Source organism: Biomphalaria glabrata, chromosome 6, assembly GCF_947242115.1.
Source record: "Biomphalaria glabrata chromosome 6, xgBioGlab47.1, whole genome shotgun sequence".
Lineage (NCBI taxonomy): Eukaryota > Metazoa > Mollusca > Gastropoda > Planorbidae > Biomphalaria > Biomphalaria glabrata.
In genome coordinates this window covers 15809976-15828083 of record NC_074716.1, presented here as the reverse complement: position 1 = coordinate 15828083, position 18108 = coordinate 15809976, and the positions used below count along the sequence as shown (strand labels likewise).

General features: G+C 33.5%; 1 protein-coding gene across 4 annotated transcripts in view; it reads left to right on the top strand.

Moving 5' to 3' along the window:
- LOC106057626 (WD repeat and coiled-coil-containing protein-like) overlaps nt 1–18108 on the top strand; it is a 42910-nt gene that overhangs the window by 19807 nt on the left and 4995 nt on the right. For all 4 annotated transcript variants that reach the window (XM_013214913.2, XM_013214910.2, XM_013214912.2 and 1 more), the window contains 12 exons: nt 8455–8615; nt 8987–9101; nt 9901–9973; nt 10303–10370; nt 11377–11489; nt 12297–12385; nt 12491–12613; nt 12771–12866; nt 13282–13459; nt 13552–13761; nt 14624–15894; nt 16216–16262. In XM_013214913.2, the coding sequence (XP_013070367.2) occupies nt 8455–8615; nt 8987–9101; nt 9901–9973; nt 10303–10370; nt 11377–11489; nt 12297–12385; nt 12491–12613; nt 12771–12866; nt 13282–13459; nt 13552–13761; nt 14624–15894; nt 16216–16262 (2544 nt within the window). The remainder of the gene's footprint in view (nt 1–8454; nt 8616–8986; nt 9102–9900; nt 9974–10302; nt 10371–11376; nt 11490–12296; nt 12386–12490; nt 12614–12770; nt 12867–13281; nt 13460–13551; nt 13762–14623; nt 15895–16215; nt 16263–18108) is intronic.

Sequence of the window (18108 nt, the reverse complement as noted above, 5' to 3'; positions counted from 1 at the left end):
TCAGTAAACATAGAACTAAAGGAATAGTGCCACTCAACTAGACTTGTCAGTAAACATAGAACTAAAGGAATAGTGCCACTCAACTAGACTTGTCAGTAAACATAGAACTAAAGGAAAGGTTAGAAAATGTTGAACATCACCATCAAGCCATTTGGTTTTCATTCTAACATGTTGTCGGCACTGCTGGACAGTTACACTCAACAAAATGCGTGGGTACTATGTGTCACGAGTCGAGTCTGTGACCTATTTCGACCAGTTTCTTGAAGCTCGAGTTCAAACCAGTGCAAGTGTCCAGCGTAAACAAGTTAATTTTAGGTATCCAATCAAAGAAAGGGGTTAAGGAAAAAAATAGCACACGTCAGCTTCTAGAAGGTCAAAGTTATTAAAATAATTAGGGGAGAAGTTTCCATGATTCTGGAATGTACGATTAAGAAAGGTATAAATTGAGGGAAAGTCAGTTAGACGGGGTCCTCGCTCAGTCCTCGATTAGTAATAAGTTTTGTGATATTAGCGGGTCCATTAAGTAAAGTTTTAGTAGTTGAAGTTGAAGTTATACTAAGTGAAGTTTTATGTATCTTTAAGTTTTATTTATGAAGTGTCAAGTTGTTATTGAATTAAGAAGTTAATTTGATGTGAAAGTTGAAGAAGTCATTAAAGAAGTTTGAAGAAAATACAGAGAGATGTTTCTTTCTTCATTTCATTGAATTGTCAAGTATTGATAATATAATCCCCGGCAAGTGTGATCGTCACACTATGTAAAAGAAAGTAAATAATGCTCATGTCAAAAGAACCTAGTTATGGACACCAATCGAAACTGCGTATTAGGGTTTGTTGCTGAACATAAAAATTATATATGTGTCAGACGCGAATAGCCCAATTTTCAGTAAACGAAATTACAAAAGTCATTTCTCTATAGAAGAAGTTACGAAGGCTATATAAAATACAACCACAGACCTATATATACTACAATAAATATAGGTTTTTGATTGCTAGTTACGATTTATTTAGGTAGGTGCTGTTTTACTATTACATACCAAGTATTAGAGTTTAGAAAAACCCAGGTTTGTTTCTTGTGCAACGCTATTAGCTAACACCTCATATCATCTCTCCATTAGTATATTTAGATCTATAATGTAATTCTAGTCTAGATCTATATATAAAAATCGAATAGATCTAGTAATAGTATAGATTCTATCTTGAGACTAGATTGCCGAGTCTATCCTATGCTATGCCTATAGTCAGTTTTTATTAGAAAAAGGTCTAGATATTAATAAAGACTAAAGTTTTTAATTGTTAGATTATTAGATATAGACATAAGACATAGATCTAATAATACTGTAATACGTATACTATACTCTATACTTAATCTACTAAACTAGAGATCTATCTATAGATCTATCTATAATCTAGTCAATCTAGATCTATACAATATTCATTATAATACTTCTACTTATAATGACTTATTTAATAAGTTAGTACTTAGACTTAGATCTATTATAGTTTATTAATAGATTTACTTTTCAATGCCTAGACCTAATAATAAAATTGCGAATGATGTCTATAATGACTGATTATTATTATTTTTTTTTATAATAATAGGCCTACTAAATCTAGGTCTAGACTCTACTTAAATCTAGTCTAAAATAATGACTGTCTAAGACTCTAGATGATTGAGAAGTTCACATAGAGGTGTTTTTAATAATACGGCATGTCGGCTGAAAGTAGGCTATATAAAGTGCTTTTTTTTTTGTAAAAATAAAAAAGAGGCTCCGGTACCTACTCAGTGATAGATTGCCTAACTTTCAACTAGTAATAAATTAACAATTAACGTTGAATTACAAGAAAAGTAATCATTTTTCCCGACATTGAAAAAAGGTGCCGGTACCCCGTACCGGTGCGTACCGTCACAAAAATATATGTATATCTCAATCTTCTTTCATTTAATTTTTTTTTGCGGGGTTATTGCTACTTAATACATAGATACCGGATCGATTTAAATAGGGCCTAAGTATACAAGCAGGATTTCGAGCATTGGATAAATTTATTTTTTAAGTAAAAAGTTTTATGGAAGAGGCAATATATTAGTTGTTTGAAGTTTGTAACTTCTTAAATTCAGGCTAAAAATATCGAAGCCTACATTTTTACACTAATTTCTAAACAATTAGAACAGATGGACTGACTTACAGTGTAGCTTGTGTACATCTGCAAAAACACAAACTCAGACTTTCAAAACTATTAAAAGAAAAACTTAGTGATTATTTTTACTGTATAATTCTATTATTATTCCTTATTAGAATTAGGATATAAACAAAAATTTGCCATATGACTTTATCTAACAGAAAAAAAATTAAACTTACGCCTATTTATACAGTTATTTTTAGTTACCTAGTAATATAAAATATATTGAACTAACACGTACATTCATCATAATGCCGCCATGCGATTTTTCGTTTATAAACATAGCATTATTTAGGACCAATATTTTACAAAGGCTGCTTGGAGAAATCAGGTATACCCATTAGGAGAAAAACGACCCCTTTACTCAAGAAAAATTTAAGAAACTAGAACAGACACAAAATAAACAGTGACATTCATAACAAAAGAATATTCAAAATTGATTAGAGTAACACCTTTTTAAGTAATCATTTAAAGTTTAAAATCACTACAATTTTTTTCAACAATTATTTTGTGTATGAAATTGTGTATCGGGTACATGAAATAAGCTAGTCCTAAAAAAAACAACACAGATCTTGTGTAAAATACTCATCAAATAAAGTACTGTAAATGTGTAGTTTCACGCGCTAGTTTCAGGTCTTTTCTTTTTATAGCCTCTATCGGGTTATATCCCAACTACCCGTATTTTTTGTGCAGAATTATTTTCTCTATCAGGTACACTTAAAATTATAGCATAATAATGTCAGTTTAATTTAAAAAGAGAACTGAAAAAATACAAAGATATATAGGGAAAAAAGCGACTTCCGGCCCAATACTTTTTAATCAAAGAAACGAAACGGACTAGTCCAACAAACCCTATTGCTGCTCGGCTAAAACTTAAAAATATGAATCTGAGAGAAATGGGAGAATAACATATTAGAAACGTTGAATGCTGTTATGATGGAGTTGTCTTGTAGCACAAGGCGATGGTGTCCCGATTAGGACGACATTTAAGATGTGTTCTTTATGATTAAAATAATTAGATATTTCAAAAAAAAAAATATATATAATAAACAATACAACTTTTTTCCACATTGGTTTAAAGAAGTTTTTAATTAGTCTGGAAACATAAAACGATTTCTGAATGAAGACTACAGATACAAGTTTCACCTATTTCTAGCATGATGAAGTAAATTCGTATTTTCAATAGCTTAATGGCTTTTTTTTTTTTTTTTTTTTTACAAATAAATGTGACAGACGTAGGGGCTGATAAAGAACACAAATACGAACAGTGCCGCTGAAAAAAAACAACAACAACAGCAGTAAAGATGTCAGAAAAATAGCTATTAGTTCATATTATATTTAGTAATATCACTTAGGCTAAATGTTTTCACAAGATTGTGTAGGCCTACTATTTGGTTCTGTTGTTTGTTACGGAGGGGGATAATGAATAATAATGTTAAAAACTTTACAATCGGCATGTAAGCTTTCAAATAGTTCATCATGCATAATAAGTTATTTGATAGACGAAAATAACTGTGTTGGATAGTTGTCCAGAACTTTGAATAATTATATATATAGACTTTATTGTTATTGTCATTGAAGGTACTTAGAAACTACATTCTCATTGTCACTAGCGAAGTACGAGATGGAATCAGCCAAGGGATAGATCTAGTCAACTGTGATTTAAGCTGTTTTGAAGTAGCTAACAGGAGTGTGTTGTACACGTTTAGCCCCCTGACCGCCAACATCATCGTTTAAAAGAGTCAACAAACATGCGCTAACCCGCTAGGCTAATAATAATAATAATACGTTTGTAAAATGTTCAGAAATACAGTAAGATAAAGGCACTTTACTTATTCCATATGCTAGGACAAATTCGTACAAATATCCTTCTTCTTTAGTGCCATTAGAGCATGGAACGGGTTGCCTGAATCAGCCAAGAAAACCAATGACCTAGTAGAGTTTAAGTCTGTAATTAACATGCACGACTAGATTTACATATTGATGTTAAGTAAAGTTCCCCTTTCAGACTTTGTGCAGATTATGTAAAGGTGATCTGTTTCGTGGCCTACGGTTAACAAGGGTGTCATGTGGCCAGCACAACGACCAACTGCCTTTACTTTTCCCCAACTAATGTGAGGTACCCATTAGAGCTGGTTGGACTCAGAGACGCCCGAAGATCTCGAGATTAAAAATCCTAGTCTTCACCAGGATTCGAACCCCGACCCCCAGTTCGGAAGCCAAGCTCAGCCACCGCGCCTCGTACACATGGATATGCGTAGGCGTTATTATTTTCTCCTTTGAAGGCACGCCTGTAATGTATCAATGATCCTAGCCGCATAAGTGTGAGCATAGGGCTGTTGACTTTCCACTGCCCAATCTAGATTGAATACTTTGGACATAGATGTTCTTTACTGTCATTGTAGTTTTGTTCTTCAATTTCTGAATCCATTGGTTGAACAGGTTCCGATGTTACCTAGGTCATTTATTTAGAACTATCTTTCATTGGATACACTGACCAAAAAAAAAAGTCATCTAGGAATGTTGATCTTTCAGCTTTCTCTGTCAAGAAAATGTCTCGTGTTTGCTTTATGTATTTGTCCGTCCATTCGTCGGTCTGTGACATGCACATTTTGAAAAAGGAATTTGGAGATTGATTGAAACTCTGACTTCGTTGTCGTTCTCTTCGTGATTGAACTATAGAACTAGATCTAGACTAGGTGCAATGGTTACTTTTGAAAAAAAAAAAAAGCAAGCCTGCATATGTACATATATTTAACCTACTTTAAAAAACGAAGTGAAAAGGTGTAGTCGAGGGTACTCGAGGCTTTGGCGCAGTCATTGTGGCGCGATTGTCGTTTTGGGGCAGCCATTAAGGCGTGAGAAGTTGACGACAATTTATAAAGCACATCTTTTTATAATACACATTTTTTTTGTTTCACTATACTGTACTGTAATGAATATACAGGGTGATTCAGAAAGAATGCGCTAAAACCATTTCGCTATATCGCTATATAGTATACGTTCTCTCTGTCTCTCTCTATTTGAATCAGCTTGTAGGAGGCTATTCATTCACGATTTCCTTCACCAAATTTTTTTATTTTTTTTTTTTATTTTGACTATTTTATGAAGGCTTATTGCGAAGTAAGGCTCGGGACATCTCTCAATGGACACGAGTTTGCACCCTTCTTGCTGAAATCCTCCGCCACACACATCATAGACCAATGTTATGGATTGAGCAAGACTTACACAACAAACTGAAATGGACACTATTAACTGTTTTTTTTTACAACAAAAAAATACGCTTCAACAAACACACATACAAAACATAAATATGTATCATTCTTTTGAAGGACATCATTAAAATGAAAATTTAAGGACATAATTAAAATGAACAGATATTGGCCATCCTGTGGATAAAACATCCCGCCCCAAAACGGCTGCACTAAAACGTCCTGCTTCGGTCGGTGTCTGGGATCTAGATCAAATCGTCTCGTCGTTGGAATGCCAAAGTTCATATAGGTGCAGCATCCACACAAGTTTGTTTATCAGTCAACACAAGATTGTTTATTTTTGTTATCATCAGACTGATTCTTCCGGCTTAATATTAATTCCTACATCATCTTTTAAAAGAACTCTTACAGTAGCATACGTTGTATGTACACTTATGATGACAGCAATATTTCCACATTATGACATCAGATGACCGAATGGAATGTAGCTCGAAAATGAAATGTTCACAAAACAAGTTGAGAAACAAAAACAAAAAAAAAAAGAACTTTGTTTTATTTAGTCAAGTCTTTGAATGAGGCCGCACACAAGATTGTAACAACTCTCTTTGTCGCCTGGTTTTTATTAGCGGCCCCCGAAAGGGGAAAAGACGCTATTAGTTTTGTGTGGCCTGTCTGTCCGTCCGTCCCGTTTAGATGTCAGAAACTAGAAGAGAAAATGAAAATCGGACATCATGATATTTTAGATCATTCAAAGTTCTGATGCAACGGCTACTTTTTTCTTTTCTGCAAGCGAAAAATCTAATTTTTAAATCAATTACGCAAGCAGTTTTTTCTTACACCATTTTTACAACTATTCACTATTAATAGTAACAAACACTGGAGGCTTTATAGTAAGGTAGACATCTATTTACCACATTTTTAACACATTTAGGCAAATAGTTTTAGATTTTTGATCAAAAAATATTATTTTTGACAATTGTATTTCTAAGTTATGTAAGTTCTATCATACTAAATACTACATTTACAAAAAAAAAATGTTATCTTTTTTTTTTAAAGAGAAAAAATATATTTACTATGAAAATAAGTTGGACATAAATTAAAACAACAATTAATAAGTAGTTTTTCATATTATCACGTGAACTGCAGGTTGCTATCAGAGACATGGAACACAAAACTGAAGGATTTTTTTTTACGGAAATGTTTTATTCTTGAGGCTTTGAATAAGAGATTGACTCATTACAAAACAATTAAATCAATTAGATACTCATTATGAGACATCAGTCAGGCCAGGTTCACATCTAACTTCACATTCACTTTCACCTATCCCTTGGTCTGCTGGATTTTGGGGCACCACACAAGATCTGTCAACCTTCTTTCTCCATTCTTCTCTGTCATTCGCCTTTGATAGAATTTCATTATGATATTCTTTCTGAAAATATTGAAACCTGCCTTTTTTCCTGCCTGGGTGGACCACTTCGGGGGGCCGATTTTTTTTTCAAATGGATCAAACTAGATCTAGTTAATAATCTCGCATTAAAAAATATTTTCAAATTAACATGGAAGGGAATTAACGCCAAACATTTTTATTTGTTCGAAAAGACTCTGACTGAATTCAAACATTCAATGTAATACCTTTGTGTATAAAGAAGGGAAGGGGGGGGGGGTCACTGGATGATCGGGAAATAGGGCGGCGTGGGGCGATGTTTCCCCTTCCTCCCTAGAAGGGTCTATAAATCTAGGCATCATGATGAATAGTTAAAGTGTCCCACAAAAAGGTGGAGTGAACATACCCCCCCCCCCCCCCGCGCTCTACCTTTCAAAGAGGACCGTGTCAAATTCAATTATTATTTTTTTATCACTTTGGTTTGAAAATATTTAGTATAATGTGAGTGCGCCATTTCCGAATATGTTCATTTATGACATCTCCACTCTAAAACAAACACACCCCCTTCCCCCGAGACAAACATTTGCTTTAGATGTTTATCGTAACTTGGTATGCATGTCATAAATATTTCCTTTGGTTTGTTTCAATGCGATTTGTTTAAAACTTTGGTTCGTTTATAAGCGTGATGCTTTGTTGTTCAACACCAACCCAGGACAGCTTGGTTTTCTGGTCTCTCAGCGCTCTACAGCCCCCCCCCCTCCCCTTTCACATAGTTTGGTGCAGAACATTCTTGTCTGCGTGTTTTGTACTTCTGTATGTGTACGACTGGCCTGCCTGTCAGTGTGTATACATATGTCGGGAGTGTGTGTGTATATGTGTTGTCTTGCAGTGGCCACCGTTAAAATGTCTGAACTGGTCTTGTCCCTTCTGTCAGGAGGAGACTAAAAGGTCATAAGGGCACGTTGAAGAGTTGACAGTTTTAAAAACAATTCTTTATGATGAGAAAAAAAAAAAGGCAATGACCTATCTCTAAACTTTTGGTGTCTTCACTGATGCTCTAGTCCAGTGGTCACATTTTCTTATATTATCTCTTAAAAATAAAATCCCCAGCCTCCTCCCTGCAAACATTATTTAAATAAAAGAGTATTTTAAAAGATTTTCACTGTAACCTACTGGTGCTGTCACAAAAAAAAAAAAAGCACTGGATTACATGATTTTGTAACCAATTATTTTTAGTAGTCATCACTTATTTTTATCAAATTATAGTAATGTTTTTAATGAATTTTACATTAATGAAAAAAATAATACATAAAAGTCCCCCTTTTATTTCCTACCCATCATATAATATTATGAACCAATTAATTGATCATATAGATATTACATGACAAGAGGCTATCTATTATGCTAGTATGTTTCTTGGGGTGAACATACATGAATAACCTGCCCAGTGTGCAGCCGGCATAAAACCCCAGTGCAAAGCCCTCAGCCCCCTGGTGGTCATCATCGAACAACGATGGACGAACTATATATCTATATATAACTATATATGTGTGAGCTTCATTAAATCATAAACCTAGATTAGATTAACTTGGATTTAATTAAAAAATAAACATTGTATTGATTAAGCTAAAGCTATTGATTTTATAATCCCGTTAAATGTTCAGTTCTGATTGTTTCCAGACATGTCAGCAGCATCCACTGGAGTCGAGATATCAAGTCAGAGTACTGCTACCTGTGTGTGGTGCACCTGCAGAATGTCACGGTGTGGAAGGTCAGCGGAACACAACCAAAACTTAGTTTCAAGCAAGTCAGGAAAATCAACGTCAAGCCCATACCTCAAGGTGAACAGTCATGCTAATTTGGTCAGCCTTAGAGATGACATAAACAATACCACATTCAAGAATATTGAAAAATGAATGTGACGTTGAAAGACAAATATTTTAAAATACTTTTATTATTTTTCAATAATTATGGTTACTGATTTGTGTAGCTCAAATTTGATCTCAATATTCCCATGCATGATGTTGGATGCTGGCTTGTGATGTTAGATGCAAGCTTGTGATTTTGGATGCAGGCCTGCAAAGGGTGTACCTAAAATAGCTCAATTTTTTTGTTCTCACTTTATGAAAAATTTGAATGTAAACCTAAATCAGATGGCTACACCATCCTTATGTCAGAAAACAAGTTATTTTTTTAATGCTTTTGTCAACAGGATGTCTTTGGAATCCTGTGAGTGATTTACTTTGCCTAGTCAGCAGACAGCAATGCAGTTTCTATTACAGACATGATCAAGATAAAGGGAGCTTTGGTTTTCCTTCTTTAGAAAGGTTCTTTATTTTTCTCTATCTATTAAAATGCAAAGAAGTATTTCAGTAAGCCACTTGTAGATTTGTATGCATCTAGCTTAATTTCAAAGTTGTTATTTCACACTCCATGTTTACATCTTTTCTTCTGCTTTACTTGGTGAAGTGTGTGAGAAAGAATCCTTATGAATAACAAGTAGAACAAGTTTCATAATCCTTGGCTTTTATTGAAAGTTTTTTTTTTAACCAACATTATAATGTCATTCCCCTGAATCACTGAAGTGTAAAATGAGCATTCATTACAGTCTATTGCTTGATGCAACTAGGCCAACACTGGAAGAGTGTTTCTCAATAAAGCTAATACTTAGGAAATAGAAATGTATTTAGTAGACATTTTATATTGTTTTTAGTTATAGTGTTCCCTCCATATATAATTAAGTTCCTTTTCTGAAGAAAAATAAGGAGAGGGGGGGCTGTAGATTATATGTTTTAATATGAGGGTAGCAGTAAGTTTAGTGTGTACAGAAAACATGAATTTCTTAGAATTTATTACAGTGACTTTCTAAGTCCTGCTTTACTTACAATGTATTGCCATCAAAAGAATTGTGTAGCTTTTATAACGGTGTACTGCAAACTATTTCTTGCAGCTAAGTAAATGTACATGAGAGCTTTGCCCCTAAACAGCAAGAACCCTGCTTGAGCTGTGCATATTTTAATTAATACCCTATCTTCTAAAAAAAAATAAACAATTTCAACTGCTTTCTTTTTTTAATGACTTCCTTATTAATTGTTCATTTCCTACTATGTGAACCTATTGTTGCAGCAATCAGATCTCATGTGGCTGCTGGTCTACTGATGGAAATAAACTTGTTCTTTGTGTAGGAGCTGTGCTCTTGGTATGTCTTTGTTGAAGTGTTTCTTGGGTTTTGATTTTGTTATCTCTAAGAAAAGTTGACATTGTTAGAAAACTTCTATGCTTCAACAGTACATCTAATTGTCAGAAAGCTGCTTTGCTACATATTTAAACAGCTAACATAATTGTATTAAACGTATGTGGAAAAGCTTATATTGAATTACAAAAACAAAGAAAACAAAGTGGATAGTTTTAAAATTAAAAATTAAACTTTTCTTTCCCCAACCTACCTTGAAGCCAAAAAAAAAACATTTTATATTTTGACACACACTGTTAAGTTTTTTTCTTCATTCTGCCTTACTTCCTATTCAGATATACAGATGGTCTGATGTCACTAAATCTATAGACAAGTTTGCTGCCACAGCTTGGCAAATACCAGGGTAAATCTGTATTTCTTATATAATTGTTTTTTATGAGATTTTGACTTCCATATTGCTTTGGCATAAAATATTTTATTTTAGCCTACTATTGTGCTGGTCTTGTATACCAGTACATATTATATTTTTATATAATGAATTGTATTGGCTTATCCAACATTTCTCAAATTTAGGACCAAAGAACTGTTGTATTTGCATTGTAGTTATAAATTCATAACTACAAAAAATCATATTACCAATGTTGAAAAAATTACAATAATGTATATATGGTGCATGGCAAGCCATTTTGATGACAGGTTAATACAACCTTTTGTGATAAACAATTTTTTTTACTATACTATAATAAGGTTTGTCTTCGAGTCCAAAGAATTTAAGATTAGTGAGGAATGCAGTATTTCCCGTGGCTGTGCAGCCCCTGCTGTGACCTACATATTTTGCCACACCCAGGGCAAGCATAACCATTGTCCTCGGGTGGTTGATTTAGATTTTATTTTCGCCGTCTGCGCCTGTCCTTTTGGTCTCAAAAGTGTATCCTGCAGCCTTTGTGAGTGACCTCCAGCTGTCTCGTTCTGAGGCCACATGCAACCTGGTGCTCTTTTCTATGTCAGCTAAGGCAAGTTGGCACCTAAGCTGGTCTTTGAAGCGTTTCCGTAGGACGCCTCTGTTACATCGACCACCTATTAGCTCATCAAAAAAGACTGTCTTTGGCATATGTTCTTCTCCCAAACGGGATATGTGCCCTGCCCAGCGTAACTGTCGGACTATAAGAAGTCCCTCTATATCCTTTTATACTCGTTTTGACAAGTCATTTGTGGGCTAATTACTGTATTGCCTCCAGCCTGCACAGAGTATTTTTAAAGTGATAATTGGCTTGTGCAGACCAATACCACTCTTTAAACTATACTATAGTATATAATTGTTTATAGTATAAATTATCATATCCCTTGCTGACTACATTTTATAAAACCCACTTAACTTCAACTGTTTTTTTTTTTTTTTTTAATATCAGACTTGATGGGCACATAATTTCTATCTCATCTGCAATGAAAGACTCAGTTGTTGTAGCTGCTGAAGTTCCATTAGAGGCATTATTCAAACAGCAGGATACACTCAAAATGCCAGGTATCTTTTCAATGGTCATTTCAAATCAATCAGATGATGTTTTTAGCAAATTGACTTCATCCAAGCTTGAAGTCTAAGTATAGAGTTTTCTGTAGATAAAACTTGAAAGAAAAGTAAAAATTATTTTCTTTCAACCTTGAATACAAGAACTCTTAGTACTAGTTACACTGATCCATCTTTATTGTGAAAGATGCGTTCCAGAACCAACTGCGATAAACTAAATCAGTGAAGAATAAATGGTATATTTATTAAGTATTTATACTCTATATTAAGGCTTTACAAACCCTCACACTTGCTTTTATGCTGCATGAACCTTAGTATTTTAATGTACATATGTGCAGGAGATAAAATACAGTAATAATTGAACAATAAAGTAACAAATCTCTCTCACGTGCACTGTACTGATCCAATCAGATGTTGGGATACAACACAAGGAACCAACTAATCCTGTATTATTTATAATTGTGGGTAGGCGCAAAGTGTCTCTTGTTAGAAATAATTTAAATTTATATATATTTTTATACATTTTGATATTTTTCATGTAAAAATTCATTTAAAAAATCTTCCCCACCAATTGAATTTAGCAGAAAATGTGATAAATGGGAGATTTGCATATTATTTTCCCCATATTTTTTACCTTTTTATTGGCAAAATAAAGAAGCTGTGATAGCTAATTGCAAACTGGCGAGGGATCACTGTAAATGTGTTCAAAACTATAAACTACTTCACCAAGTCTCTGCACATCAACTGAGACATGTAACATGCAGATAGAAATGGATTTTCAACTCGTGTATTTTTTTGTTTTAGACATAATAGGAGAGGCTCTGACCAAGGATGACATCATTCAACCCAAACTGTCTGTTACTTCAAGTTTATTTAATTTACAGTTCAATCAGGTACTGTACAGCTGTAGTTCAACCTATTTGTGCATTTAAAAGAAGAAAACAGAATCACAAAAACAATTTATAGAGTTAACACTGTTTTTTGTTTCTTTTTCAAAGACAGGAGCACAGACTGGTTCTAGTTTGAATTTAATCAATCTAATGGATGGTAATTCTGATCCAGTGTGTCTATCAAGTGTACCTCTGAAAGGAGTTCTCTCCCCTGATGTTATTCTTTTTGAAGTAAGTACTGTTATATTTCAAAATACTGTACCATACTCAAATTAAAGTGCCTGGTATAGAGATGTTCTAAGATAGCTGTATTTTTTTTAATCCTGAGATAATCATATAAAACAAAGTATATGTGATGTACTTCTTTAATTATTTCCTGACCTTTCAGAGACACAGCCAGTGTGTGGTAGTTGGAAGCAACAGCCAGAGTCAACTTCATATTTTTGTTTTACTAGATAAACATCTGGCTTACTGTGGGGATATTGTAAGTGAAATAAAGGATGTAGCTCAATCTTAGTCAATAATTTTATTATCAACTATTGCCATGCATTTATTTCTACAATATTGCCAACAAAATGATAGTGTAAACATTATTATTGAAGATTGTTCTTCTCATCTTATCTTATCTCTTCCTATGGATCCATCTGGTATCTGTATTCTTACCTCTGTGCCTCACATTTCTGGGCAGTCTCTTCTTCCTCTTTCTTTGGAGGTTCCAGGTGAGGTCTTGTCTTGGATGCATGCTTGCAAAACAGTATAGCCTATTCATTGCCAGAGTCTCAGAAACATCTTTTTCAATGGGCTGCTTCTTTTTTTTTTTTTTTTTTTTCTTAAATTGTATACTATTTAAAATCACTACTGATGAACTAACAAGCTGTTTGTATTGATTGTTTATTTAGCAACTAGAAAAGTCTCAAAGGCCCAAAGGTCTGTGTTCCATGTCCACCTATGTAGATGATCATGGTGCAGCATTGCTTATATTGGTTGGCCAGAGGGAGCAAGACGAAGCTGGTTTCCTCTCACCATCTTTAGATGCAGACTATAAGCTTACTCTCAAGTATATCATATTAAAATCAGGTGAATGTACTATTAGATAGTATCACTTGATAATTCTTTAATGACTCATACAAGATGATGTGTGTAATGTTAATTTTTAAAATTCTTTTTAGATCATGAAAGGGTTAGAAAGAAAGGTAACAGGACATCTGCCAAAAGCAAGTCATCGTTGGGTATAATAAAGGCTGACAGCATGCGAGATCAGACTTTTCATATAGATCCGAAATTGGTTCATCGCTGTAACAGTTTGAAAACTGACCAGCTTTCAGTAGATGATGACATTAAATGTTCACATTTGATCAAAGAAGACAACTCTTTAGTAGGTAAGGCTTGTTTTCATATCATTGTGATGATTGATACTATCCAAAAGGACCACAAAAGGTAACAGATAAAATGTTTTTGAACATAAACACTCTTATTGTGTGTATTCAGGACCTCTTACTTTTTTTTTAATTAAAGAAAAGATTCATTTTAGAAACTATTTTTTTATTGCACATTCACTTGTTTCATTTCTTGGTATTACCAATCTTCAAAAGCAAAGCCCTAAAGGCTTAAAACCCATCTGGTAAATTTTGAATAAGTTAATGCCTAATGGTGCATGGTTAGTATGTAAAACAAAAAGAGCTTCTGCCAAGTATTTAGAAAAAAATTATTTATATTTTACAAGTAAGTCAAAATTTCCTTTCTATCTGAAAGTTTCTTATTAAGATAGGATAAAGTTATTCTATTGGTCCAAAAAAATAGAAATTCATTTGTTATTTATGATTGTGCTTTATATTCTTGTACTTGGTCTATGGTTTCAATTGTTTATCTGTATCTCTGCAAGTTGGTCTTGATGCTTTCTAAAAAGCATTGGATATAAATTCCTTCTACTTGGTCTCTGGTTTGATGCTTTATGCTTTCTAAAAAGCATGGGATATAAATTCCTATGCTCCTCTTGCAGTGCATACATAACTTACTGATTAGACTTACATTTATAGTGAGAAAGGCTTTCCCTTATCTGGCAATATAGGTTCTGACAGAAAAGCCTGCTTCAATGCTTGCTCAGTCATCATTCCATTTGCAAGATGCTATAACTTTACTTTTGTGTTTTCGACATTCATTCTTGTTCTTGTCGATGAAGTGATTAATTCTAACAATGAGGTAAAACACTTTTAACACAAAATTATTATTATTATTTTTTAGATGGCTCCCAGTTTCATTTAACAGCACAAGAAGGACTTAAAGATAAAATGATAGAAGAAATAAATGACAGTTCAGAGCCACTTAATAGAGAAACACTTGAACTACAGACAGTTGATTTCTCCCACCATGATCCATGCTTCCATAATTCAAAATTACTATCTCAGTATGAATTAAATAACCCAAATGAAAGTGAAGAGCAACTACAGCATGTTTTTAATCAAGTCAACAAAGAGATTGGGACTGATCATACATGCAATCAACGGAAAGTGTCATCCATGGCTGTAACTTCTGATTTCAATAACTCTGAATGTCTTCCAACTAAAGAACTTGCTGCATCGAAATCTGAAGATTCTTTTGAGATAGAGATTAAAAGTAGTGACCTACCTCATGTCATTATTCCAGCTACTAAGTTTGACAATCATTTGTCTAATCTGATAGTGAATTATAATGATAGTACTTCCAAACTTCCTGAATTGTTATACAGCAATGTTTCTTCTGATTCAGCATTATTGGAGGAGATGAAACAGATAAACATGTCAACAGAGTTTTCACAGCAAAATTCAGCCAGTAGCATCACTGACAATAGGTCTATAAAAAATGATCTGTATACTTCTGAGTTTCAAGACGCTTTTGAACATACATTTCAGCAAGAAAGTTTAAACAATACATCTTCCCAGTCTGACAGTTTAGAACTTAAAACTCAGCTACTAGACAGTTTAGAACAAAGATCTCAGCTACAAGTCAGTTTAGAACATAAAACTCAGCTACAAGACAGTTTAGAACAAAGATCTCAGCTACAAGTCAGTTTAGAACATAAAACTCAGCTACAAGACAGTTTAGAGCATAAATTTCAGCTACAAGACAGTTTAGAATATAAATCTCAGCCACAAGACAGTTTAGAACAGAAATCTCAGCTACTAGACAGTTTAGAACAGAAATCTCAGCTACAAGAGAGTTTAGAATATAAATCTCAGCCACAAGACAGTTTAGAACAGAAATCTCAGCTACAAGACAGTTTAGAACAGAAAACTCAGCTACAAGACAGTTTAGAATATAAATCTCAGCCACAAGACAGTTTAGAACAGAAATCTCAGCTACAAGACAGTTTAGAACAGAAAACTCAGCTACAAGACAGTTTAGAATATAAATCTCAGCCACAAGACAGTTTAGAACAGAAATCTCAGCTACTAGACAGTTTAGAACAGAAATCTCAGCTACAAGAGACATTAGTCTCTGGTTTGGATGACATGGAGCTGCAAATTAAAGCACAGGTAATTGTTATTTTACATATTTCTTTAAAAGATATTAGACTATTACACTAAAGTTGTTTTTAAAAATAATCAAAGTTCACTTGTGTTATTATTATCTTAGCTAACCAACTCCATGCACAAATGGCACTTAGTTCTAGTTTGGTCCTAATCCCAGTTTGATCTATTTGTAAATTGTTTATTATGTGTACAGATTGTTTTAGTTGCCCTTAAACCTATTCACTAGGCTAGAGTTTAATGTTGCAATCCAATAATCCCTATTTTGTCTTTGCTGAAGTGATTTTATTAACTATTGATGTTACATCTATTGGTTTCATCTAATAGAAAGACTCTCTGAATGCTCTACACCAACGTCTACAAAGTATTGCTCAGTAAGTAGTCAACATTTCTAACAGTGATAAAATATACAAGCAAATATTTTATTAGTTATTGCCCTATTTTATACAGCCCCACACTTCTTAAACATAAGGGCTTATTTATTTAGGGCTATTACTAAATACAGTCATTATAGAAAATCATATACCAACTAAATACACATCAAACAAAATAAATAAATGCTGGTTTAATAATAGACTAAAGAAACTTTGTAAACAGAAGGAAAACCTATATAGAAAATTTAAAGAAACTAATGCAGAAAGAGTTTACAAAAAGTATATAAAAATTAAACACTTAACCCAAAAAGTAAGCAGACAGCTGCAGAGTGAATACATAAACAATGTAATATCTAAAGATAACAACAAAAACCTATGGTCATACATTAATTCTAAGAAAATGGAAACAACAGGCATAGCGCCATTAAAAGACGAACATAACATAATACATAATGATAATGAAACTAAAGCAAACATCCTAAACAAATACTTTGCATCAGCATTCTCAGCCCCAGTATCACTTACCAGCATCACATGTAAAATCCTAGAACACATAATATGTAGCAACATCATAAACCACTTAGACAAACGTAATGTCCTCACACCATACCAACATGGCTTTAGGAAATATAGATCATGTGAAACACAACTAATAGGACTAATTGATGATTTTTCAAAAGGTTTAGATAATAGTGAACAAATAGATGCTATCTTACTAGATTTTTCTAAGGCTTTTGACAAAGTTCACCACCATAGTTTGCTTAAAAAATTAAAATATTTCGGCATTAATGGTTCACTGCATCAGTGGATTAAAGATTTTCTGATAGGGAGAGAACAAACTGTAATAATAAATGGCTCTAAATCAACACCGATAACAGTAAACTCAGATGTACCTCAGATGTACCTCAAGGAACAGTCTTGGGTCCACTACTATTTTTAATTTACATAAATGATTTACCAAATTGCATTACCTCAGGAACAAAAGTCAGATTATTTGCAGACGATTGCATAATATATAGAACAATAAAAACAACACAGGACACAGATATTTTACAAAGAGAATTAGATGAATTACAGAAATGGGAATCAAATTGGAGCATGTCTTTCCACCCAGAAAAATGTCAGTTGTTAAGAGTAACAAAAAAACTAAAACAAATTAATTCCACTTATCTTATTCATGGCAAACCAGTAACACAGACTAAAAACGCAAAATACCTAGGTGTTATAATAAATGAAAAACTGTCATGGAATCCACATATTGATGAAACTACAAAAAAATCAAACAAAGCATTAGGATTTATTAAAAGAAATTTCTATAAATCAAATAAGAACATAAAACTAAAATGTTATTTAACCTTGGTTAGGCCAATAATAGAATATGCATCCTCCGTTTGGGACCCCTCAACTCAAGAAAACATTAAAAAACTGGAACAGACACAAAATAGAGCAGTGAGATTCATAACAAACGAATATTCACATTTGACTAGAGTAACACCTTTAGTAAAATCACTAAATTTAGAAAGCCTTCAGGACAGAAGGCTCAAAAGTAAAGTAGCAATCATACATAAAACACTGAACCATAATCTTCAAATACAAAAACAAAATTTAATAAAATACTCTGAAAGACACAAAGATAAAGGCACATTCCTCGTCCCATATGCTAGGACAAATTTGTACAAATGCTTCTTCTTCCCTAGTGCTATTAGAGCATGGAATGGGTTGCCTGAGCTAGCCAGGAAAACCAGTGACTTGGCAGAATTTAAGTCATTGGTTAATATGCATGACTAAATGCATGACGCGTAGGACGTAATCATCTTCTTTTTTGAAGTAACGTCTGTATCATATA